A 27014-nucleotide genomic window follows, 5' to 3' on the forward strand; every position below is an offset into this window, starting at 1 on the left:
GTTGCAGGAACAGCAACTCATATTCTGCTTGGGAACCCTGCAGCCCAATGGTATCAATGTGGACTTCACCAGCTTCAAAATCTCCCCTTCCCCTACCACATCCCAAAGCCAGCCCTGTTCGTCCCCTCCCCCCACTGCACCACACAACCAGCCCAGCTCTTCCCCTCCACCCACTGTATCCCATAACCAGTCCAACCTGTCTCTGCCTCCCTAACCTGTTCTTCCTCTCACCCATCCCTTCCTCCCACCTCAAGCCGCACCTCCATCTCCTACCTACCAACCTCATCCCACCTCCTTGACCTGTACGTCTTCCCTGGACTGACCTATCCCCTCCCTACCTCCCCACCTACACTCTCCTCTCCACCTATCTTCTTTTCTCTCCATCTTCGGTCTGCCTCCCCCTCTCTCCCTATTTATTCCAGAACCCTCTCCCCATCCCCCTCTCTGATGAAGGGTCTAGGCCCGAAACATCAGCTTTTGTGCTCCTGAGATGCTGCTGGGCCTGCTGTGTTCATCCAGCCTCACACTTCATTATCTTAGAATACTGAGAGGCCTGGATAGAGTGAAGTGGAGAAGATATTTCTACTAGTGGGAGACACTAAGACTTGAGGCCACAGTCCCAGAGGGAAGGAACAATCCTTTAAAAAGATGTGAGGAAGAATGTCTTTAGCCAGAGCAGCATGAATCTGTGGAGCTCAGTGCTGCAGACGGCTGTGCAGGCCAAGTTATCGAGAGTATTTAAAATAGAGAGAGAGGTTCTTGATTAATAAGAGAGTCAAGGGTTACAGGGGAAGGCAGGAGAATGGGTTTGAGAAAAACATCATCATGATTGAATGGTGGAGCAGAATTGATGGGCTGAATGGCCTAATTATGCTCCTATATCTTACGGTGGTGTATTAATTAAAGGTAACCACGTCATGATTTACCACCCCATCAATTTGCTGTGTTCGTCCAGCCTAGACCCAAAACACTGTTCAGGGTTTCCCTTCCTTTCTCCTCCTCTAGCTAACAAAAAAAAAGCCACTATGAAGACCACGAGGGGTAGGCCATTTAGAACAGAGTTGAGGAGAAACGTCTTCACCCAGAGAGTGGTGGATATATGGAATGCTCTGCCCCAGAAGGCAGTGGAGGCCAAGTCTCTGGATACTTTCAAGAAAGAGATGGATAGAGCTCTTAAAGATAGTGGAATCAAGGGTTATGGGGATAAGGCAGGAACAGGATACTGATCGAGGATGATCAGCATTGATCATAATGAATGGTGGTGCTGGCTCGAAGGGCCGAATAGCCTACTCCTGCACCTATTGTCTATTGTCACAAGCAGCAGCAGCAGAGTGAGTATAAACCTACTGGAGCTCAGGGCACATTGTAGCTGAGAAAGCTGGAGCGAAGTTGCAGGGAGGCTGTGACCTGATTCACTGGTAGGAAATCTGCACTAAATTTGAAAACTAACATAGCCAAGAAGCATCAACAAATTTAATTAACTCCTTTTAATAAATTATATAAATTAATAAAGTAATTAACTAAGTAGAAATGGCTAAACGGGTGATGTGTTGAAACGGTATGATGTGGGAGCTGGCTGATCCTACTGCGAACTGCAGTGACCAAATCTACAGCAAATGTTGGTTGTTCAAGGAACTTCGGCTCGGAGTTGATGAGCTGGAATCAGAGCTTCAAACACTGTGGCACTTCCGGGAGGGAGAGAAGTACCTGGATGATTTGTTTCAGCAGGCAGTCACACCTGGTAGATTAAGTCATTCAAATTTGGTCAGTGGGCAGGGTCAGCACGGTGTGACTGTAAGCGAGACAGGTAGAAGGATCCTGCAGTCAGGAACTGAGGAGCTTCAGCTCTTGACCTTGTACAACAGGTACGAGGTACTTTCTCCCTGTGTAGATGAGGAAAAGGGCTGCGGGGAGGATGAGCCAATTGCCCACTCACCGTGGTATGGGAGGTCAATCAAGAGAGGGAGCAAAAAGACAGGTGGTAGTTGTAGGGGATTCTATAATTAGGGGGAAAGACAGTATCTCTTGTAAGCAGGATCGTAAGCAGGACCCTTCCTCTTCTCAGAAGAGTCACCGTACCCGAAACGTTAATTCTTTTTTCTCAGGTGCTGCCAGACCTGCTGAGCTTTTCCAGCAACTTTCTTTTTGTTCCTGATTTACAGCATCTGTAGTTCTTTTGGTTTTTGTTTAAGGGAACAGGCAAGACTGGATTTAGTATCAGAGATAATGGGAACTGCAGATGCTGGAGATTCCAAGATAATAAAATGTGAGGCTGGATGAACACAGCAGGCCAAGCAGCATCTCAGGAGCACAAAAGCTAATTAGACTGGATTTAGTGTTGTGCAATGAGGCAGACTTGATAAGGGAGCTTAAGGTAAAGGAACCCTTAGGAGGCAGAGATCATAAGATGATAGAATTTACTCTGCAATTTGAGAGGGAGAGGATAGAATCAGAGGTGACGATATTACACTGAATAAAAGTGACTACACATGTATGAAGGGGGAGCTGGGCAGAATTGACTGGAAGAGGAGCCTAGCAGGAAAGACAGTGGAACCGCAATGACGGGAGTTTCTGGGCGTAATTCAGAAGACACAGCAACAATTCATCCCGAGGAAAAAGCAGCATGGTACGGGGAGAATGAGGCAACTATGGCGGATTAAGGAAGTCAGGGATAGCATAATAGCAAAGCATATAATGTGGCGAAGGGCAGTGGGAAACCAGAGGAGTGGGAAGCTTACGAAGACCAACAGAGGGCAACACAAAAGGAAATAAGGAGGGAGAAGATTAACTATGAGGATAAGCTAGCCAGTATTATAAATGAAGACCGTAAGACTTTCTTTAGGTATATTAAGGGTAAAAGAGAGGCAAAAGCGAACATTGGACCCTGGAAAATGACAGTGGAGAGACAGTAATGGGGAACAAGGAAATGGCTGAGAAACTGGATAATTACTTTGTGTCACTCTACATGGTGGAAGACACTAGTAATCTCCCAAAAGTTCCAAGAGAGTCAGGGGACAGAGCTGAGTATGGTGGCCATCACCAAGGATATGGTGCTAGTAAAACTGATTGGCCTGAAGGTGGATAAACCACCAGGACCAGATGGACTATGCTCCAGAGTTCTAAAGGAGCTAGCTGAAGAGATAGTGGAGGCGTAAGTGGTGATCTTTCAGGAATCATTAGAGTCAGGGAGGGTCCCAGAGAACTGGATTCTGTGATTCTTAAACTCTCTCCCCTGCGACAGTTATACAGTAGCAGCAGAAACTCACCAAAGACCCTCAGGCAGCACCTTCCAAACTCACAACCCATTTCCATCCAGAAGTTAAGGGCAGCAGATACATGGGAACATCACCCCCTGCAAGTTCCCCTCCGAGCCACTCACCATCCTGACTGGGAAATATATCGCTGTTCCTTCACTGTCGCTGGGTCAAAACCCCGGAATTCCCTCCCTAAGGACATTATGGGTCAACCCACAGCACATGGGCAGCAGCGGTTCAAGAAGGCAGCTCACCCCCACCTTCTCAAGGGGCAACTAGGGACGGGTAATAAATGCTGGGCCCAGCCAGTGATGCCCATGACCCACAAATGATTTTTAAAAAATCTTGTTACAGCTGCCTTGCCATGTACCTCCCTTCCAATACCCTTCTTAAAGCCTTTCACCTCCGTCCTCACCTCCAAGCATGAAGTCTGAGCTTCTTTCTTGTTACAGCTGCCTTGCCATGTACCTCCCTTCCAATAGCCCAGCAGCTCCAGCTTCTTCTGAAGATACAACCCATGTGTCCTAGTCCTAAACTCAACTCTTTCTGTAGATTCACTCCCACATTCTCTCACTCCCACTGAACTTGTCTTGTTGATATGACTCGCCTCCTGTACCCTTGATCCCATTCCCACTGAACAACACTGATACAAACCATTCTCTCTTCGGCGGTGGGGGAAGCGCCCTTGGTAAGTGGATCACTGATAACAAACTAGATACAGCTGGAAGCTATTGACCCAGTGTTCACCCTCGAGCCCAGACTCAGCGGCACCTGTATTTTACTCTCTTTGGGGAATTAGGCCTTGTGGAGTGGAGGGGGTGGGGCAAGTGGTAATTCTTAGTGTTGATTGTGAAGAAAATCTAGAGGTGTGAGATAACATCTCGGAATGGATTGATTGGGAAATATTTAGAATGGAGTGAAGATTCTGCTTCTGCTCCTGGTTCCCTCATCAACCAAACAACAGTCAGGATTATAGCATCTCACTCTGCCCTCCCCTCCTCCTGAAAACCCTTTCTCCCAAACCACCGTATCCCCCCCTAACCACGTCCCTGTCTTTAAAAGTCAATCATCCAATCACCAAGCTCCTTTTCCTCTCCAAAGCCTTCCAACCTGTTCTCATCTCTCCATCCTTTCCCATCTATCCCAGGGCACAATGTTGGAATCTCTCCAACCAGCTGTCTCTATTGATTGCAAAAAACAAAGTTGCTGGAAAACGGTTCTGAGGTAGGGTGACCAAACCCAAAACATTAATTCTGTTTTTCCTCCACAGATGCTGCCAGACTTGCTGAGCTTTTCCAGCAACTTTGTTTTGTTTCTGATTTACAGCATCCACAATTCTTTCGGTTTTTGTCTTTAATGATTGATTCATTCATTGAATTTATTGTCACATGTACCAAAATACGGTGAGAAGCTTAGTTTTTGAGCAGTACAGGCAGCTCACAGTAAGCAAAGGATGTACAGATCAAAAAGACTCAGAGGCATACAGGTTTCATTATTTGAGACTAGAGTCTATTCATCGGTCTGATAACAGACAGAAAGAAGCTGTTCCTGAACCTGCTGGAGCGTATCTTTCAGCTTCTGTATCTTCTGCCTGACAGAAGAGGCTGTAGGAGATCATTACTGGGATGTGATGGGTCTTTGATGACGTTGGCCGCCTTCCCACAGCAGTGAGCCGTGTAAATGGAGTCCATGGATGGAAGGTTGGTTTCTGTGACAGTCTGGGCTGTGCACACTACCTTCTGTAGTTTCTTACGGTCCTGGGCAGAGCAGTTGCCGTACCAGGCTGTGATGCACCTGGACAGAATGCTTTCAATGGGGCATCTGTAGGAGTTGGTGAGGGACCTTATGAAGATGGCAAATTTCCTGAGTTGCCTGAGGAAGAAGAAGCATTGTTGTGCCTTCCTGGCTGTCACATTTATGCAGGAAGTCCAGGACAGGTCATCAGTTATCGTCACTCTGAGGAACCTGATGCTCTTCGCCCTCTCCAACTCAGTTCTGTTCATGCAGATGGGGGGATGAGCTCACCTCCTTCCTTTCTGAAGCCAATGATCTGTTCTTTAGTTTTGCCAACTTTGAGAGACAGATTGTTTCATTTCACTACATCACCAAGCCTTTTATCGCACTTCTGTATTTTGACTCGTCGTTGTTTGATATCTGTCCACTACGGCAGTGTCATCAGCGATCTTGTAGATTGTGTTCGTCTGAAATTTGCCAACACACCTGTACAGGGAGTACATTTGTGTGTTGAGGACATATCCTTGTGGGGGGTGCGGGATCTCCCATATTGAGTGTTATTGTGGAGGAGGTGTCTTCACTGATTAAAGGCAATGGATCAGAAAGCTGAGGATCCCGTTGCAGAGGACAGAACCAAGACCAAAGTTACGCAGTTTTGAGGTCAGTCTGGAGAGGATAATGGTGTTGAAGGCAGAGCTGTGGTCAAGAAGCAGGAGTCTGAAGTAGGGATTTTTGTTGTCTGGATATTCTAGGGATGAGTGCAGGGATAGGGATATGGCATCCTCTGTGGACCTGTTATGTCGGTAGGCAAGCTGTGGGGGTTTGAGGCAGTTTGGGAGACTGGAGTTGATGTGAGCCATGACTTCTCGAAGCAGCTCATGATTATTGAGGTCAGAACTATTGAGTGGTCTCATTAAGGCACACTGTGTGTGTTTTCTTGGGTACTGGGATGATGACAGTCTTCTTGAAGCAGGTGGGGGCTTTGTCTTGTAGGAGGGAAGAGTTGAAGATGTCTAAGTAGCTCTTCTCTAAGTTACCAATCTCACTCCCATCTCTGTCTCTGTGCCTATGCCTGTGCTCTCCTGATAAAACCATAAGGGATAGGAGCAGAAGTCAGCTATTCAGCCCATCAACTCTGCTCCACAAGTCACCTGGTCCCATTCCCATATGGAGAATCCCCAGCACCACATTCTCTTCCTCCTCTCACACTGTTCCATGGCCACCAACAATCCATCCTGGTCCCCTCCTGCTGCTCATCTTCTTTCTGCCTGTTGCCTCAACCAGTTTCTCTGAATCACTGCTCTGCCAGCACCGAGACCAACTTCATTGTTTATAATCCCAGCTCTATATTGACCAGCTCCAGAACAACTGCCCGAGGTCGAATTATGGTTTCAGGTTGGATAGCATTTGCTGACCGTTCCTGGGTGTGTTAATAGTTACACTGACAATCAATGAAAGACAATCAAGTTGGAACCTCTAACACAGCTCAGTTATACCTACTGGAAGTGACGATTTGTACACAGGATCTGGCTCGGTGGCTCAGTGGTTAGCCCTGCAGCCTCACAGCGCCAGGGACCCAGGTTCCATTCCAGCCTTGGGTGACTGTCTGTGTGGAGTTTGTACATCCTCCCCGTGTCTGCATGGGTTTCCTCCACATGCTCCTGTTTCCTCCCACAGTCCAAAGATGTGCAGGTTAGGTGGACTGGCCATGGGAAATTGCCCGTAGTGTTCAGGGGTGTGTAGGTTGGGTGGGTTAGCCAATGGGAAATGCAGGGTTACAGGGATATCTGGGTAGGTACATTTCAGAGGTTTGGTTGGATGGTTTGATGGGCCAAATGACCTGCTTCCACACTGTAGGGATTCTCTGATGAACTCATACTCTGCCAACCCAAGAAAATGTTCAAATCTTGTGCATTTTTTTAATTACCCAGCACTATGGAAGCACGTGGTTCCTTCCTACAAAGCCTCAGCTAATCAGGCTCAACTCACCAATAGAACATAGAGCAAAACAGCGCAGAACAGGCCCTTCGGCCCTCAATGTTGCGTCGACCTGTGAACTAATCTAAGTCCATCCCCCTACACTATCCCATCATCATCCATATGCTTATCCAAGGACTGTTTAAATGCCCCTAATGTGGCTGAGTTAACTACATTGGCAGGCAGGGCGTTCCACGCCCTTACCACTCTCCGAGTAAAGAACCTGCCTCTGACATCTGTCTTAAATCTATCACCCCTCAATTTGTGGCTATGCCCCCTTGTACAAGCTGAAGTCATCATCCTCGTAAAAAGACTCTCACTGTCCACCCTATCTAATCCTCTGGTCATCTTGTATGTCTCTATTAAATCCCCTCTTAGCCTCCTTCTCTCCAATGAGAACAGACACAAGTCCCTCAGCCTTTCTTCATAGGGCCTGTGCTCCAGACCAGGCAACATCCTGGTAAATCTCCTCCGCACCTTTTCCAATGCTTCCACATCCTTCCTGTAATGTGGCGACCAGAACTTCACGCAATATTCCAAGTGAGGCCGCACTAGCGTTTTGTACAGTTGTAACATGACATCACGGATCCGGAACTCAATCGCTCTACCAATAAAACCTAACACACCGTAAGCCTTCTCAACAGCACTATCAACCTGGGTGGCAACTTTCAGGGATCTATGTACATGGACACCAAGATCCCTCTGCACATCCACGCTACCAAGAATCTTTCCATTGACCGGGTATTCTGCATTCCTATTATTCTTCCCAAAGTGAATCACTTCACATTTATCCGCATTGAACTCCATTTGCCACCTTTCAGCCCAATTCTGCAGTTTATCCAAGTCTCCCTGCAACCTGCAACATTCTTCCACACTGTCCACCACTCCACCGGCTTTAGTGTCATCTGCAAACTTACTAACCCATCCACCTATGCCTGCGTCAAAGTCATTTATAAAAATGACAAACAACAGTGGTCCCAAAACAGATCCTTGAGGCACACCACTAGTGGCCGAACTCCAGGCTGAATATTTTCCATCAACCACCACTCGTTGCCTTCTTACAGAAAACAAGTTTCTAATCCAAACTGCTAAATTTCCCCCAACCCAGTGCCTCTGTATTTTCTCCAATAGCCTACCATGTGGAACCTTATCAAAGGATTTACTGAAGCCCATGTACACCACGTCAACTGCCCTACCCTCATCCACATACTTGGTCACCTTCTCAAAAAACTCAATGAGGTTTGTGAGACACGACCTGCGCTTGACAAATCCAAGCTATCTCCAATCAAACTGTTGCTTGCTTGAGATTATAAATCCTATCTCTTATAATCCTTCCCAAATTTTTCCTACAACAGACATAAGGCTCACAGGTCTAAAATTACCTGGGTCATCCGTACTGCCCTTCTTGAACAAGAACACAACATTTGCTATCCTCCAGTCCTCTGGTACTAAACCTGTAGACAATGATGACTCAAAGATCAAGGCCAAAGGCTCTGCCACCTCATCTCTAGCTTCCCAGACAATCCTCGGAAAAATCCCATCTGTCCCGGGGATTTATCTACCTTCACGCCTTCTAGAATTGATAACACCTCCTCCTTACTAACCTCAATCTATCTATCAACCGCTATCAGGCAGGAGTTGGGAAGTACAGATTGGGAGCAATTGTTCCACAGAAAAGGCACAACAGACATGTGGAGGCTGTTTAAGGAGCAGTTGTTGCGAGTGATGTATAAATTTGTTCCTCTGAGACAGGTAAGAAGGGGTAAGATTAAGGAGCCTTGGATGACGGGTACAGAGGTGCTTCTTGTCAAAAAGAAAAAGGCAGCTTACGTAAGGTGGAGGAAGCAAGGGTCTAGCACAGCTTTAGAGGATTACAGGCTTGCTCGGAAAGAACTCAAAAGTGGACTGAGGAGGGCCAGGAGGGGGCACGGAAAAGGCTTGGCAGGAAGGATTAGGGAGAACCCGAAGGCATTTTACTCATACGTGAGGAATAAGAGAATGATCAGGGAGAAGGTAGGGCCGATCAGGGATAGCGTAGGGAACTTGTGCATGGAGTCTGAGCAGATAGGGGAAGCCCTAAATGAGATTTTTGCTTCAGTTTCACTAACGAAAGGGACCTTGTTGTGAATGAGAACTTTGAGGGGCAGGAAAACAGGCTTGAACAGATCGAGATTGAGGAAGTTGATGTGCTGGAAATTTTGGCAAACATTAAGATTGATAAGTCCCCAGGGCCAGACCAGATTTATCCTAGGTTGGCCCGGGAAGCGAGAAAGGAGGTTGCTAAGCCGCTGGCGAAGATCTTTGTTTCCTCACTCTCCACGGGAGTCGTATCGGAAGATTGGAGGGAGGCAAATGTTGTTCCTCTTTTCAAGAAAGGGAGTAGGGAAATCCCTGGAAATTACAGACCAGCCAGTCTTATGTCTGTGGTTAGCAAGGATTTGGAAAGAATTCTGAGAGATAGGATTTATGACTATTTGGAAAAGCAGACCGTGATTAAAGGGAGTCAGCATGGCTTTGTGAGGGGCAGGTCATGCCTCACAAATCTTATTGAGTTCTTTGAGGAGGACACGAGACAGGTTGACGAGGGTTGAGCAGTGGATGTGGTGCACATGGACTTCAGCAAGGCTTTTGATAAGGTTCCCCACGGCAGGCTCATTCATAAAGTCAGGAGGTATGGGATGCAGGGTGATTTGGCTGTCTGGATTCAGAATTGGTTGGCTGACAGGGGGCAGAGAGTGGTTGTAAATGGTAAGTATTCTGCCTGGAGGTCAGTGCTGAGTGGTGTCCCGCAGGGATCTGTTCTTGGGCCTCTGCTCTTTGTAGTTTTTATAAATGACTTGGATGAGGAGATTGAGGGGTGGATTAGTAGGTTTGCTGATGACATAAAGGTTGGAGGTGCCATTGATAGTATCGAGGGCTGTTGCAGGCTTCAGCGAGACATTGACAGAATGCAGAGCTGGGCTGAGAAATGGCAGATGGAGTTCAACCTGGATAAATGCAAAGTGATGCATTTTGGAAGGTCGAATTTAAATGCTGAATATAGGATTAAAGGCAGGATTCTCGGCAGTGTGGAGGAACAGCAGGATCTTGGTGTTCAAGTGCATAGCTCCCTCAAAGTTGCCATCCAGGTGGATAACGTTGTTAAGAAAGCATATGGTGTTTTGGCTTTCATTAACAGGGGGATCGAGTTTAAGAGCCGTGAGGTTATGCTGCAGCTCTACAAAACCCTGGTGGGACCACACTTGGAATATTGTGTCCCAGTTCTGGTCGCCCTATTATAGGAAAGATGTGGAGACTTTGGAGAGGGTGCAAAGGAAGTTTACCAGGATGCTGCCTGGGCTGGAGGGCTTGTCTTATGAGGAGAGGTTGACTGAGCTTGGACTTTTCTCTCTGGAGAGAAGGTGGAAGAGAGGTGACCTGATCGAGGTGTACAAGGTAATGAGAGGCATCGATAGAGTCAATAGCCAGAGACTTTTCCCCAGGGCAGGATTGACTGCCACGAGGGGTCATAGTTTTAAGGTGTTAGGAGGAAGGTATAGAGGAGATGTCAGAGGGAGGTTTTTCACCCAGAGAGTTGTGAGCGCATGGAATAGTTTACCAGTGGTAGTCGTGGAAGCGGAGTCATTAGTGACATTTAAGCGACTGCTGGACATGCACATGGACAGCAGTGAATTGAGGGGAATGTAGGTTAGGTTATTGTATTTTTGGATTGGGATTATTCCACGGCACAACATCGTGGGCCGAAGGGCCTGTACTGTGCTGTACTTTTCTATGTTCAATGTTCTATGATCAATCCTTTCAATTCTAGTAGCCCGTAACTCAGCATCTCCTCTACAATATTCTCCTTTTCCTGAGTGCAAACAGATGAGAAATATTCGTTTGGGACCTCTCCAATCTCCACAGGGTCCACACACAACTTCCCATTTCTGTCTTTGACTGGACCTATTCCTACCCTAGTCATCCTCTTATGCCTCACACACCAATAGAAAGCTTTAGGGTTCTCCTTTATTCTACCTGCTAATGTCTGCTCATGTCCCTTCCTTGCTCTTCTTAACTGTCTCTTTAAATCCTTCCTGGCCAATCTATCAATATCCTTCTGTCCAGCAGGATAAATTGTTTACAATGGTTTAAGATTCATCACTCTTGTCTAGGGTGTGATTGTTTCGCTGGAGTTCAAACGAATGAGGGGATGGGGATCTCATAGAGATTGATAACATTCTAACAGGACTGGACAGGGAGAATGTTCTCGATGGTTGGTGTGTCCAGAACCAGGAGTCACAGTGTGAGGATTCGGGGTAGACCACTCAGGACGGAGATGAGGAGACATTTCTTCACCCAGAGAGTGGTGAGTCTGTGGGATTCATTACCACAGGAAGTAGTTGATGCCGAAACATCGAATGTAGTTAAGAGGCAACTAGATATAGCACTTGGTGAGAATGGGATCAAAGGCTATGGGGAGAAAGCAGGATTAGGCTGTTGAGTTCGATGATCAGCCACGATCATAATGAATTATGGAGCAGGCTCAAAGGGCCAAATGGCCTCCTCCTGCTCCTATCTTCTATGTATCTACATTTATATTGGTCCTGATGCATGTGAGATGTGAAACTGTGGAAACATGTCTTTCTAATCAGTAATATTCTCTTTGCTTTCTCACTACAGTGTAAATAACTTCACACAATACCACATTTTGCAGCATCTTCTTGGCTAATGGTTATCTCCCAGGGCAGCCTCTCAGAATCCCCATTGATTGTTTTCACATCAAGCTTTACGTCATTAAACATTGATATCTTACTAAGATAACAAAGTGTGGGGCTGGATGAACACAGCAGGCCAAGCAGCATGTTAGGAGCACAAAATGCTGCTTGGCCTGCGTGTTCATCCAGCTCTACACTTTGTTATCTCAGATTCTCCAGCATCTGCAGTTCCCAGTATCTCTGATATCTTACTGTTGACTCCCTCTATACATTGTGAACATTGGGTGGGTCAGCACACGTCCCAGAACTGATCATCACATCCTGTGATCAGTCACACCCAGGCACTGGGGAGACTTTCAATTTTCCACCCAGTCTAAACCTGGTCTATCCAGCCCACAACCTGTAAGACCCTTCTGCTCATCTTCACAGGGCCTGATGTTGTGCAAACAGTGAGTGTACAGAAAGGACATTCGTCTGTTCACTGCTGCCTTGAATGACAAAGATTGCTGCAGAATACCTCAAACATAACTGAGGGCTGGAGACATTTCTGGAGCATAACTGCACTCTGCTGGGCAGAACTGGGAACTGCAGAAAAACAGAGCAGGAAGTGCGGAGCTGCAAAAGACCAGCTCGTCAAATAGCATCTGTGGGAAAGTAAGTGTAGATCGGGAGACTGCTTTGCAGAACACCGGTGTTCTGTACACAGAAAAAAGACCCTGAGCTTCCAAGATAACAAGGTATAGAGCTGGATGAACACAACAGGCTAAGCAGCATCAGAGGAGCAGGGAAGCTAACGTCTCGGGCTTCCAGTTGCCTGCCATTTCATCACACCACCCTGCTCCCTGGCCAACATCTCTGTCTTACGTTTCCTGCAGTGCTCCAGTGAAGTTCAGCGTAAGCTGGAAAAACAACACCTTACTTCCCGGTTGGGAAACCCTGCAGCCTTCTGGACTCAGAACCGTGCACACCATTATCATATATTTACACACAACCTAGTGTTAGCCATTAGCAGCCCCCATTAATAGCTATGAATCCTCCTAGTCAGATCATTTTCTACTCCTTTCCCTGTCCAACTGTTCTCTCTCTTTGGGGTCTATCCCCATCTATCGTTTACTCCTTACCCTCTAACCCCCACTCTATCTTCTGCACATAAACTGATATTTTCCTAGCAGTTCTGAGGAAGGGTCAAACAACCTGAAACATTAACTCTGATTTCTCTCCACAGATGCTGCCAGACCTACTGAGCTTTTGCAGCAACTTCTAGTTTTGTTTCTGATTTTCAATATCTGCAGTTCTTCAGTTTTTACTGATAGGAGATTATCGTTCAGGCTCACAACGTGATGTATTTGTGTGAATCACATGTGACAAGTTACATATATTTACAAAAGGGCCCCTAATGCTTGTAGGCAAAAGGAAAATGTCTACACACAGTTCTCCCTCAGTGAAATGGGGATTGCCAGTCCCAAATGCATTATACTGCAATACCCTGAACAAGCAGATGAAATAGGAGGAGGCCATTCAGAGCTTCCACTCCACATTCAATGAAATCACAGCTGATCTCTCACTGCATCACCCCTCCCCTGCATTGACCGCACATCACGATTTGCTGTTAAAAAACAAGAAATATCTAGTCGAAAGATGTGCAGGTTGTGTGGATTGGATGTGCTTAATTATCCATAGTGCAGGCTCTCTGGATTAGCCATGAGAAACACAGGGTTACAGGGATAGGGTAGGGTGGGCTGTGTCTGCGTGGGAACCCCTTCAGGAGGTTGGTGCAGACACGATGGGCTGAATGGCCTCTTTCTACTCTTTAGAGATTCTATGATCCTATGAAATCTATCGCCAATACAAACATAATCCATGGCTTAGCTTCCACAGAGAATTCCAAAGATTCACTCTAAGAAATTTCTCATCACAGTTCGAAATGGTCTGTATCTTATTCAGGGACTAACCCTTGTCACTGACTGCCACCCCCAGCTGAAGGTGAGTGAAAATGCTACCATTAACCTTGCCTGCTGCACAGCTGAGCTCAGCTCAACATCTACATGATGGAGATCCAGCAACAGGCAGTGAGCTGCACTGGCATATTGCAGCACCTGATTAAATTTCTTACATTCTTGAAATAATTTGAGGAATACAGGTGTCACGGTAATTAAAACAGCCAAACTGAACGAGATTCCCTTTTAAACAGGGAATCCATTAGATTAAATCATGTGCGCATCTGGGTGTGCACAAGCAATTGTACTGACAGTATACATGCACAGAGTGGGAAAGGATATAGAAAATTACAACATATTCCCTCATCCTGATTTTAGTTCATTTCATTTTCAAAAAAAAAATCAATTTTCACAGGTAGAAAACCTATTACTTCCTCACACGGACGACTTCACGAGTTCAAGTGTCCGCCAGTGTGCCAGCATTAGCCTGAGAGAGAACACGGAGGTGCAGCAAGTCATTGGGAAGCCGAATGGAATGTTAGTCTTTACTGCGGGAGGGTTTGAATACAGGTACAATGAAGTCTTGCTACAGGAGCTCACATAGACCAGTGAATCAGACAGCACGGAAACAGACCCTTCAGCACAACTCATCCATGCCGACCAGGTTTCTCAAACTAATCTAGTCCCATTTTCCAGTACTGAGCCCATATCTCTCCAAATCTTTCCCATTCATGTACTTCCTACATGCCTTTTAAATGTTGTAACTGTACCAGCCTCCCCCACTTCCTCTGGCAGCTCGTTCTACACACGCACCACCCTTTGTGTGAAAATGTTGCCCCTCAGGTCCTCTATAAATCTTTCCCCTCTCACCTTAAACCTATGCCCTCTAGTTCGGGACTTCCCTACCCTGGGGGGAGAAAAAACACCTTGGCTACTCACCCTAGCCAGGACCCCAATGATTTTATAAACCTTTACAAAGGTCACCCCTCAGCTTCCGATGCTCCAGGGAAAAAGTACCAACCTGTCCAGCCTCTCCCTGTCGCTCCAATCAGTCTCAATAACATCCTGGTTAATTTGTTCGCATCCTTCCCAGTTTAACGACATTCTTCCTATAGAAGTGCCACCAGAATTATACAGTGCTCCAAGAAGCCATACCAGTGTCCTGTAGAGCTGTAACATGATTTGGATGAAGGAGCGGAGGGTGGATTTGCACGTTTGCAGATGATACGAAGGTGGGTCATGTTGTGGATAGTACGGAGGACTGTTCTAGGTTACAAAGGGACATTGATAGGATGCAGAGCTGGGCTGAGAAGTGTCAGATGGAGTTTAACCCTGAAAAGTGTGAGGTGATTCATTTTGGAAGGACAAATTTGAAAGCAGAATACAGGGTTAACGGGAAGATTCTTGGCAGTGTGGTGGAGCAGAGAGATCTTGGGGTTCACGTCCACAGTTCCCTGAAAGCTGCCACCCAGGTGGATAGAGTTGTTAAGAAGGCGTATGGTGTGTTCGCTTTCATTAGTAGAAGGATTGAGTTCAAGAGCTGTGAAGTTATGCTCCAGCTGTACAAAAGCCTGGTTTGGCCACATCTGGGAGTAGTGTGTCCAGTTCTAGTTGCCTCATTACAGGAAAGATGTGGAAGCATTGGAAAAAGGTGCCGAGGAGATTTACCAGGATGTTGCCTGGAATGGAGGGAAGGTCTTATGAGGAAAGTTTGAGTGAGCTAGGGCTTTTCTCATTAGAATGACGAAGGATGAGAGGTGACTTGATAGAGGTGTACAAAATGATCAGAGGTATAGATAGAGTGGACAGCCAGAGACTTTTTCCTAGCGTGGAGGTAGCTATTACAAGGGGACATAGTTTTAAAGTGAGTGGGATAGATATAGGGGAGACGTCAGAGATAGGTTCTTTGCTCAGAGAGTGGCAGGGGTGCGGAATGCATTGCCAGAGAAGATAGTAGAGCCAGCCACATTAAGGGCTATTAGACAGGCACATGGATGATAGTATAAGGTAGGGGTGGAGGTTAGATATACCTTAGGATTAGGGCAAAAGGGTATTAGGCTCTTTGTGGGCTGAAGGGCCTGTACTATACTACGTTCTATGACATCCTACTTCTGACAAACGAAGGCAAGCATGCCAAAAACCTCCTTCACCACACCTTGATGCTACTTTCAAGGAATTATGTGCCAGCAGCCCCAGATGTCTCTGTTTAATAACACTCCTCAGGGTCCTCCCATTAACTGTGCAACATCAGTTTGTCTTACCAAAATGCAACACATCTTGCAATCTCATTTAACCTCCATCTGCCATTGCTTGGTCCACTGGCCCAGTTGCACTCTTAGATAATCTTCTTCACTCCACAATGCCACCAATTTTGGTGTCATCCACAAACTGACTAACCATACCTTCTACATTCTCATCCAAATCATTCCGAGATCCAGCATGGAAAGATGGTCAGACGTTGGACACAGAGGGACGGGGACAGATTGGGTATTGCGGTGGGAGGGGTGGGGTGTGAAGGAGAGAAAGATATTATTGACATAGAGGGCTTGCAGTAAAGATTCACCAGATTTGTTCCAGGAGGGTGGACTGTCTTACGAAGAGATTATGCAAACTGGCCTTCATTCTCTAGAGTTTCAAAGAATGAGAGGCAATTTCATCGAAATATCTAAACTGCTAAATGGATAGACAGCGGAGAAGCAGGGAAGATGTTTCCCCTGGTTAGAGGTTTCAGAATAGGGCAATATTCGGAAATGAGGAGGATCCCAATTAGATCTGAGATCAGGAGAAATGTTTTTACCTGGGTGTTCAATCTTTGAGCATGTTTACGATAGAAAGTAAACAATTTCTGATTTCCAGTGGGGAACAGGGTGTTGGAGGATGGGGTGAGTAAAAAGCATTGAAGTGTCCGATTAGCCATGAGTGTAATGAATTGCAGGGCAGTAGGGCAGTCTCATTGGAATGCATGGCCTACTCCGGCCCCTATAACCGTGTGAGTACATGCACGGAGAAGGTTAATGCAGTACATTATACCATGTCTAGACATGCAAAGGGTGTGGGAGAACGTTAACCAAAAAGGATATTGCATCAGTAGTGTTCTTGTAAACATGGATGTATACTCTTCTGCAATTGATAGATTAGTGTTCACATGATCTATTGCATTTTGATGCTGTTATATACACTAAGAGCTCCCCCTGTGCATGACTCAAGCATCCGGAATCTTTTATTCTTCCCACTGAACAATAGCGTCAGCGACAGTATGGTATCAGCAAAACTTCATTCTGTACGCTGAAGATGAGGTTTACCGTGTGGCCTCAGTTTATGCTGCACAGAGAGTTGGACCGATGAGGATCAACCTCCCTCAATATGGGGGAGAAAGTAAAACAGATAATGTAAAACATTGTGACTAATACGTTATTTTATTAACAATGACTTATACATCCGTAAAAAAGGTGTAATATACAGATTCTATACAAAATCAGTCTGTACACAGATGATTAAAAAGTGCAAATAACCTGGACCCAATGAGCTGACTCACTGTTAGCAGAGTGCAGTCTCCAAGCACAGAATCAAAGTTACAATCAGTCAGTATTAAGAATAACAGAGAGAGTGATTTGCATTGGAACATGGTCCTATCATTCTCAACATTAAAGCACTTCACAGACAATAAATTGTTCTAAAATACTCACTCCACTTACGTGGCGACATGCAGCAGGTATTACATACAGCAGGATTACACAAACAGCAAGAAGCTGAGCTGCAGCAATGACAGAGGGGAGAAATACTGGCTGAGGGACACCGGGTAAACTGCTCTGCTGTCCTGACAGAAGCCTGGGAGCTTTAACATTTACTGAGAAAGCTGGGAACTTGGATATGAGCTGTAATGCCAATAAAACAATGGCCTCACATTTAGAGATTCAAAGAAATGTGGATGGTGCTTGCAGCTACAATCAAGATAGTGTGGGTGAACAGTAATGATTATTTGTAAAGCTCAGCTCAAAGGGTTTGATTGAAATGTAACAAAATAGCAGTAGGAGAGATCTCAGGACGAGCAGGCCTACAACAGAATAAGTATATTGCAGTGCTGGGGAGGGCAATCTGAGCCACATTCTGGTTTGGGGGGCACCCTGTCTTGAATAAGGGGTGACACAGGATCCTGTCTGAGTGGAGTGAAAGGCAGGGTTGAGGACAAAGTCCCATGCTTGTGGGTATGGGGGAGGAGAGAGAGTCATGCTAGGAGCGACCGAGCTGTGCTGTACAAGGTGGGAGAGAGGTTCAGAGGTGTGGAGGGGCACACCAAGTCTATCAGCACAGTTCAAGGAAGGCATGAGACCAGTAGACCACAAAATGTAGAAGCGGTAGGCCATTCTGCCCATCAAAAAAATCTGTTTTACCATTCAATGAGATCATGGCTGATCTGATAATCTTCAAATTCACTTTCCTGCCTTTTCCCCATAACCCTCCATTCCATTACTGATTAAAAATCTGTCCCAGCCTTGAATACTTAACAACCCAACCTCGACAGCCCTCAGTGGTAAAGAGCTCCACTGATTCACTCCCGTCAGAGAAGAAATTCTTCATCTGTCTTAAATGGGACATTATCTTATTCTGAGATGATGTCCTCTGATCCTACACCCTCCCACAAGGAGGATACAACCCTTCACTATTCCCCCCTGACAAGTACCACTAGACTCTGATATTTTTCAACAAGGTCACTTCTTTCTTCTAAACTCCTCAGTACAGATCCAACATACTCAACCTCTCCTCATTAGAGAGTCCTACTATACCCAGGATCAGCTGAATGAACCTTCTCTGGACTAATGTTGCAGGCAGTCCATCTTTCCTGAGATAAGGCGCCCAAAACTGTTCACAGTATTCCAGCTGTGGTCTGACTACTGCCTCGTACAGTTTTTTTCAAAACCTCCCTACTTTTAGAATACACAATATTCAGCTTCTCTATTCTTCCTGCCAAAGTGCAAAACCGCACATTTTTCCACATTATAATCCACGCACTGACTTGACATGCCTTTATCCCTCACAGACTCAGTCATTCTCACCACTTGCCTTACCACCTATTTCTGTGTCATCCACCCAACTCTGTGACAGTATATTCATTTCCCTCCTCCAAGTCATTAATATAGATTGTAAGTAATTGTGGCTCCATCACCGAACACTAATTAGTTTGCCATCCTGAAAATGCCCTCCTTATCCAATTCTGTTTTTTATGAGTTAGCCAATCCTCTTATCCATGCTAAAGTACTACCCCCATCACCACGGGCTCTTACTAATTAGCTTAGCATGTAATACCTGATCAAAGACTTTCTAAAAATCCAAATATATCACATCCACTGCTTCTCTTTTATCTACACTGTTATAAACATATTAAGATACAAAGAACAGGACTGGCTGCTCAATCCCTGGAGTCTACTCTGCCATTCAATAAGATACGTCTGATCAACAAGAAGTTTCCTCGTCCATGCTCGACCTGGTACCATCAGATTTCACAGGCTGCAGAGTCAGTGTAGAAGACTCCAGGACAACTCCCTCCTGACTCCACACTCTTGGCCGAATGTGTCCCAGGGAAGGTGGTGTCTGGGACATAGTCATACTCACAGAATCAAACTTTACAGACAATGTCAGGCTGTTGTTCACCTAGTCTGTGAGACAGCTCTTCCCAATGTTGGCACTAATCCCCAGGTGTTAGTAGGAGGAGTCCAAAGGGTCGATAGGGTTGTCTCTGCTGTTATTGTTTCTGTTCCCGAGGTCAATGCCAGGTGATCATTACAGTTCCATTATTTTTTTCCTTATAATGATTGATACAACTGAGTGGCTTGTTAGGGCTGTTTCTGAGGGCAGGTAAGTGTTACCCACATTGCTGTGGGTCTGGAGTTAAATATAAGCCAGGTAAGGATGATCTTCAAAAGGTGAAGTTACATGGTATCAGGGTGAGCTGACAAGAGGGATACAGAACTGGCAAAGTGATAGGAAACAGAGGGTAGTGGTGGAAGGATGCAGTTCAGAATGGAGGGCTGTGACTGTTGGTGTTCCACAGGGATCAGTGCTGGGACCTCTGGTGTTCATTATGTCCATTAATCATTTGGAGAAAAATGTGGCTGGTCTAATCAGTAAGTTTGCAGACAAGACAATGATTGGTGGAGTTGCAGATGTGAGGAGTATTGTCAGAGGATACATGAAGATGTAGATCAGTTGGAAGAAAGGGCAGAAAAAATGGCAGATGGAGTTTAATCCAGACAAATGTGAGGGATGCATTTTGGAAGGTCAAGTACAGGTGGAAATTATACAGTAAATGGCAGAACCCTTAGGATTAGTGATATGCAGAGAGATCTGGGTGTGCAGGTCCACAGATCACTGAAGGAGGCAGCACGGGTAGATAAGGTGGTAAAAAAGGCCTATGGCATGCTTGCCTTCATTGGAAGGGATTTTGAGTATAAGGATAGGTGAGTTAAGCTGCAGCTTTATTGAACTTTATTTAGGCCACAGTTGGAATATTGCATATAATTCTGGTCACCACACTAGCAGAAGGGTCTGGATGCTTTGGAGAGATTACAGGAAGGGTTTAACCAGGAAGTTGCCTGGTCTAGGGGATTTTAGCTCTGAAGAAAGTTTAGATAGCTGAGTTTGTTTTCATTGGAACACAGGAGGTTGAGGGGTGACCTCGCAAACGTTTAAAAGATTGTTAATGGCATGGATAGAGTGGAAAGTATGAGGCTTTTTCCCAGGGTGGAGGGTCAATTACTAGGCAACCCAGGTTCAAGGTGCTGGGCCGAGGGTGTGGAGTTTCAGAGAAATGTGCGAGGCAGGTATTTCCGTGCAAAGAGTAGTGAACGTGCTGTCAGAAGAGGGGGTGGAAGCAGACACTGTGGCAGCATTCAAGAAGCTCCTGGACAAATACATGAATAGGAAGGGAATAGAGGGATACGGATCCTGTGAATGAAGGCAGTTTTAATTTGGAAGGGCAGAATGTTTCAGTGCAGGTTTGGAGCCGAAGGGACTGTTCCTGTGCTGTATTGTTCTTTGTTCTAGGATAGATTTTCTTTCCTGAAGGACATTAGTGAACGAGATGGGTTTTTTTTAAAACAGCAATCAACAATGGTTTTCAAGGTCATCATTAGACCATGAACAACAGATTTTCACCGAATTTTACCATCTGCTGTGATGGGATTCAAAACCAGGTTCTCAGAAATTTACCTGGGTTTCTAGATTATTAGTCTAGTGGTAATACAACGAGGGTGATCTCACCAAGAAGATTAATGGAGAGTTTACAGAGCAGATCGGTGGAAACTACTGCCTTAGGATCAATTGGGGTGTGGGGTTACAGAGAGGGGGAGTCCACAACAAGGAGCTGAACTGTAAAATCAGAGCCAGGTCATTTGGGAGTGAAGTCAGGAACCAGGTCCTAATAGACAATTGGTGCAGGAATAGGCCATTCGGCCCTTTGAGCCAGCACCACCATTCACTATGATCATGGCTGATCATCCACAATCAGTATCCTGTTCCTAATAGACAATCCTCACTGACAGCAAGTGGAGATCTGGAGTACATGGACTTGAAAAAGCTGTGGATTCTGGGGATCAGCAGAGTTTGATGGATATTTGTGCTGTGACGGAGTATCAGCTATTCACTGCAGGTGCTGAAATTAAAGAGAGAGAAGTGCTGGAGAAACTCAGCAGCTTTTGTACTGCCTGTGCAGAGAGAAATGGTTAATGTTTCAAGTCCAATATAACTCCTTCTCAGAAAAAGAATAGAGCACCAGGCCTACACCTTTGTAAAGTTTTGGTGAAGCTCACTGGACATCTCCAAATGCTTTACAGTTAACAGATAATGGAAACAATGCAGCAGCCAATGAACACACTTCAAACTGCCGCCAATGGCAATTGTGTAATTATCTGAGCATCAGTTTCATCAGATATTGTTTGAGAGATAAACATTGGCCTGGATATTGGGAAAAATACTAAAACTAGTCTGTGAGATAATGCCATTACAGCCACTTGGGCACACAGGGGCACTGTCAGCTGATTGCCTCAGGCAAACCCTTATGATTCAGATACAGGAATGTGATCAACTGAATTATCCCCTTGGAGGGACATGGAAACTGATCAATCAGGACAGAATTAACGGCAGAACAGACTCAAGGGGTTGAATGGACATCTGTCCTTATGTTCCTATAACAATGAGCTTCCCTGCAAATGAAATGCTGCTCCATGCTGGGATAAACAGATTTCTCACTCTGTTTGATCAGACTTTTAAAATCTAACCAACAAAAAGTCCCTTTAACAGAACTGCATTGAAAATAAGAGTCAAGCAACAACTAAGAGAAGATCAAACAATGACCAATCCAAAAATGCTTCTCTGCCCAGAGAGAGAGAGAGAGAGAGAGAGAGAGAGAGAGAGAGAGAAGACAGAGAGGAGACAGAGAGAAGAGAGAGAGAAGACAGAGAGAAAGAGAGAGAGTGAAAGAGAGAGAGAGAAGACAGAGAGAAAGAGAGAGAGTGAAAGAGAGAGAGAGAAGACAGAGAGAAAGAGAGAGAGTGAAAGAGAGAGAGAGAGAGAGAGAGAGAGAGAGAGAGAAGACAGCGAGAGAAGACAGCGAGAGAGGAGAGAAGACAACGAGAGAGAGAGAGAGAGGAGAGAAGACAACGAGAGAGGAGAGAAGACAACGAGAGAGGAGAGAAGACAACGAGAGAGGAGACACAGAGACACAGAGACACAGAGACACAGAGACACAGAGACACAGAGACACAGAGACACAGAGACACAGAGACACAGAGACACAGAGACACAGAGACACAGAGACACAGAGACACAGAGACACAGAGACACAGACTCTGTCACTGACCCAGCACTGTCATGGGAGTAGCAGACTTTGGGTTATTTCAAACAATATTCAAAATTCGGATGGTTAGGAAACCAGAGGGATTTTTAAAAATTAAATATTCAAACACTTTCACAATGATATATTGAAAATGGCAAAATTTATCAGAACATGTTGGGGCACAGTTTGACATACCTGATCACCCAATGACACAAATACCAATTTGATTGCAACAAATTAAATCAATCAAACACATGCCAGTGGGCCATGCAGTGGACAATCCAGCAGCAGCAAGAGCCTGTAAGCCCCAAACTCTCGGATCATCTTCATTGCCTCTGTTAGATACTCCAGATCAACTACACCTTCAAAACAAAACAATCAGTCAACAAACTGGTTCTGATCCTCAGATCCTCCCCCACAACAGCCCAACCCCATCCCTTTCCTGAGAATGCAGGCCTCAATTTCCCAGCCTTCATCCTTCACGTACTGTGGGCCTCAGTATCAACTACCTCCGCACAGTCTGAGCCTGTCCTGCTCTGGTTACCAGGCTGGAATGTTGTTTACCTGGTGCATTTGTGGGGGCAGTTCATCCTCCAATCCCTCCTCAGGTACAGGCGCAGGATGTTGAGGGGGCGAGCTTTCTGTCCAGCCCCCCATGGGCTGTTGAGAGAACGGCCTTTGGGGCTCAGTCGAACCTAGAGGTGAGAGGGGAAGAAGAGACAAGAAGATTGTGGCATGATGGAATAGATGGTGAACTAAGATAAGGTGGTTCACTGTTAGGGAACTGAGGGCTTGGACTAGGAGCCCCAGAGTTTGTAACAAATAGAACACAGAACATAACAGCACAGTACAGGCCCTTCAGCCCTCGATGTTGCGCCATCCAATGGAACCAATCTGAAGCCCATCTAACCTACACTATTCTATTATCACTCAAGATAACAAAGTGCGGAGCTGGATGAACACAGCAGACCCAGCAGCATCTTGGGAGCACAAAAGCTGACGTCTCGGGCCTAGACCCTCCATCAGGAATGGGGGAGGGGGACAGGGTTCTGAGATAAATAGGGAGAGAGGGGGAGGCGGATTGAAGATGTATAGAGGAGATGATAGGTGGAGAGAAGAGTATGGGTGGGGAGGTAGGGAGGGGATAGGATAGGTAGGGAGAGGATGATGTGTTGGATCTGGAGGTTGGTGGGGTGGTATGTGAGGACTAGGGGGATTCTCTTTTGGTGGTTGGTGGTTATTATGGGGATGGGGTGTGAGGGATGAGTTGCGGGAAATGCGGGCGACACGGTCAAGGGTGATCTCGACCACTGTTTGGGGGGGGGGGGGTGGGGTTGCGGTCCTTGAGGAACAAGGACATCTGAAATGTACGGGAGTGGAATGCCTCATCCTGGGAGCAGATGCAGTGGAGGCAAAGGAATTGGGAATAGGGGATGGCATTTATGCAGGAAGGTGGGTGGGAGGAGGTGTATTCTAGGTAGCTGTGGGAGTCGGTGGGCTTGAAATGGACATCAGCTTTTAGGTGATTGCCTGAGATGTCCCAGCTATAACCACCAAAAGAGAATCCCCCTCGTCCTCACGTACCACCCCACCAACTTCCGCATCTAACACATCAGCAGCTTTTGTGGTCCTAAGATGCTGCTAGGCCTGATGTGTCCATCCAGCTCTACACTTTGTTATCTTCAATTCTCCAGCATCTGCAGTTCCTAGTATCTTTCTCCATTATCATCCAAATGTTTATCCAATGACCACTTAAATGCCCTTAAAAGTTGTCGAGTCTACTACTGTTGCAGGCAGGGCATTCTATGCCCTTACTACTCTGAGTAAAGAATCTCTGACATCTGTCCTATATCTATCACCCCTCAATTTAAACCTATGTCCCCTCGTGCTAGCCATCTCCATTTGAGGAAAAAGGTTCTCACCGTCCACCCTATCTAATGCTCTGATCATCGTGTGTGTCTCTATTAGGTCACCTCTTAACCTATTCTCTTGAACAAAAACAGCTCAAGTCCCTCAGCCTTTCCTCATAAGACCTTCCCTCCATACCAGGCAGCATCCTGGTAAATCTCCTCTGTACCCTTTCCAATGCTTCCACATCCTTCTTATAATGCGGTGACCAGAACTGTACGCAATATTCCAAGTGAGGCCGCACCAGAGTTTTGTACAGCTGCAGCATAACCTCATGGCTCTGAAACTCAATCCCTCTACCAATAAAACCCAACACACCGTAAGCCTTCTTAACTACCCTATCAACCTGGGTGGCAAAAGCAAAATACTGCAGATACTGGAAACCTAATTCATGAACAAGAGTCAGACCAGACTCCAAACAAATTCTGTTTCTCTCTTCACTGACACTGGCAGACCTGTCGAGTTTCTCCAGCATTTTCTATTTGTCCCAGAGAATGGCAATGTGGTGGAACTGTTAGGATTAGATAGAGTGGACAGTCAGAGTCTTTTTCCGAGGATGATGACTTCAGCTTGTTCAAGGGGGCATAGCTACAAATTGAGAGGTGACAGATTTAAGACAGATGTCAGAGGCAGGTTCTTTACTCAGAGAGTGGTAAGGGAGTGGAACGCCCTGCCTGCCAATGTAGTTAACTCAGCCACATTAGGGGCATTTAAACAGTCCTTGGATAAGAATATGGATAATGATGGGATAGAGTGGGGGGAGGGGCTTAGATTAGTTCACAGGTCGGTGCAACATCGAGGGCCGAAGGCTCTGTTCTGCACTGTTTTGTTCTATGTTCTAGTTCTATGTTACTAGTTAAACCAGAGGCTGGCATTCTGGAAACATGGGCTCAAACCCCACCACAGCAGCTGTCAACTCAGAACTGGAATAAAAATGTCAATCTCTGTAATAGTGACTGTGATAGTATCATTGATTGTTGTTAACAAAAGAAAAAGTCCATCTAGTTCACTAATATCCGTAGGGAAGGAAATCTCCCATCCTAACCTGGTCTGGCCTACATGTGACTCCTGACCTACAGCAATTTGATCTTAAATGTTCCCTGAAATGGTCCAGCAAACCCCTCCATTGTAGAAACTGCTACAAAAGATGGAATCAAACTATCAGATCTGACACCAGAAAAGACAATGGGAATGCCAGCCCTGCTGAACTCCCTCCTTAAGGGCACTGCAGATCAACCCACAGCACATAGACTGCAGCAGTTCAAGGAGGCAGCTCACTGCCACCTTCTCAAGGGGTAGCTAGAGACAGGTAATAAAGGTTGGCCCATTTAACAACTTCCATATCCTATCCATGCACACTATGATCTGCCTGTACTGCTTGTAAAACAAAGTGTTTCACTGTACTCACAGGTACATGTGACTACAATAAATCAAATCAAGGTAATGAATAAAAAAGGAGCTGCTCCTGAAGCATGCGGATGATCACTTACTAGACCCATGGGATTGGGTTAGGTCCATGCCTGCTGTGCAGCTTAGTATCAACAAGTCAGGAAACAAGCACTGAAACTCACCAAGAATGGTTATAGCACAAAAACTCAGAGTGCAGCTAGTAACCCCTACAACCAGGAAACGTAGGAGTAAAGTCTATCCCTCTCAGAGCTGGAAGTGAAACATTTATAGGGGCACAGGCAGGTGTAACACTTGGAGACTGCACTGAGCACAAGATGTGAACACTGGCTTCCAGTTACTGGTTATGTTATTAACGCCTTCATGTCCTCCCCTGAAGTCCCAGTCTTACTGCTGATTCCTCCATATCGCCTGTGGACAGTGTGTAGGAGACCAGTTGGTTCCTCGCGGAGATCCAATGTTCTGCTGGTAGTGACAGGGTAGGTAGAGGATCGTGGAATGGTCATTAGTGATGGTCTCCTCAGCTCGGCCTCCTCCACACCGCTCTCACCACTGTCATCACTGTCTTGTCGGTGCCATACATGACGTGATGGTTCTCCCTGCATTTGCTGCTTGTGAAGCTGGAGGCAGACAGAGATTTGGGTGAGGTGTATTGGCAGTTTAACTGCACATTCGCATCAACTGTGGGTCCCACACCTCAGGCAGGAGATATAGGCCTTGAAGGGAGAAACAGGGCACACTCCCCAGAATGATTCTGGGGTGAGACAGATTAAATTACGAGAACAGGGTGTATTTGCTTCCTTCGAGTGTGGAAGATTAACGGGTGATCTAACTGACATGTTTTAAATGGTTAAGTATTTGTTCGGATTAACAGAAAGAAACTGTGGTTTGGGAAGCACAGACAAGTGAGCATTATTCAGGGTTGATGTCAGAAAACATTGCCTCCTACGACAGAGTCACGATTTTGTGCTCTCTCTCCATGCAGCTGCTGGTGCTCAGCATCCACTTAAAATGTCACAACAGAGATGGAGCAATTTACTTGGACATGATTAGATTAGAATCCCTATAGCGTGGAAACAGGCCCTTCGGCCCAACAAGTCCACACCGCCCCTTGAAACAGCCCACCCAGACCCATCCCCCTATAACCCACACACCCCTGAACACTACGGACAATTTAGCATGGCCAATCCACCTAACCTGCACATCTTTGGACTGTGGGAGGAAACCCACGCAGACACGGGAAGAATGTGCAGACTCCACACGGACAGTTGCT

The 27014-nt window shown here is 46.0% G+C and overlaps 1 protein-coding gene across 2 annotated transcripts in view; it reads right to left on the reverse strand.

The window, feature by feature from the left end:
- Positions 1–16993: 16993 nt before the first annotated feature.
- The window catches only part of atg9a (ATG9 autophagy related 9 homolog A (S. cerevisiae)), a 47153-nt gene continuing 37132 nt past the window's right edge, over positions 16994–27014 (reverse strand). For both annotated transcript variants that reach the window (XM_059647624.1, XM_059647626.1), the window contains 3 exons: positions 26133–26361; positions 22991–23121; positions 16994–22788 (listed from right to left, as the gene is read on the reverse strand). In XM_059647624.1, coding sequence (XP_059503607.1) covers positions 22783–22788; positions 22991–23121; positions 26133–26361 — 366 coding nt within the window. In that variant the 3' untranslated portion in view covers positions 16994–22782. The remainder of the gene's footprint in view (positions 22789–22990; positions 23122–26132; positions 26362–27014) is intronic.

The sequence above is a fragment of the Stegostoma tigrinum genome, chromosome 7 (genome assembly GCF_030684315.1).
Source record: "Stegostoma tigrinum isolate sSteTig4 chromosome 7, sSteTig4.hap1, whole genome shotgun sequence".
Lineage (NCBI taxonomy): Eukaryota > Metazoa > Chordata > Chondrichthyes > Orectolobiformes > Stegostomatidae > Stegostoma > Stegostoma tigrinum.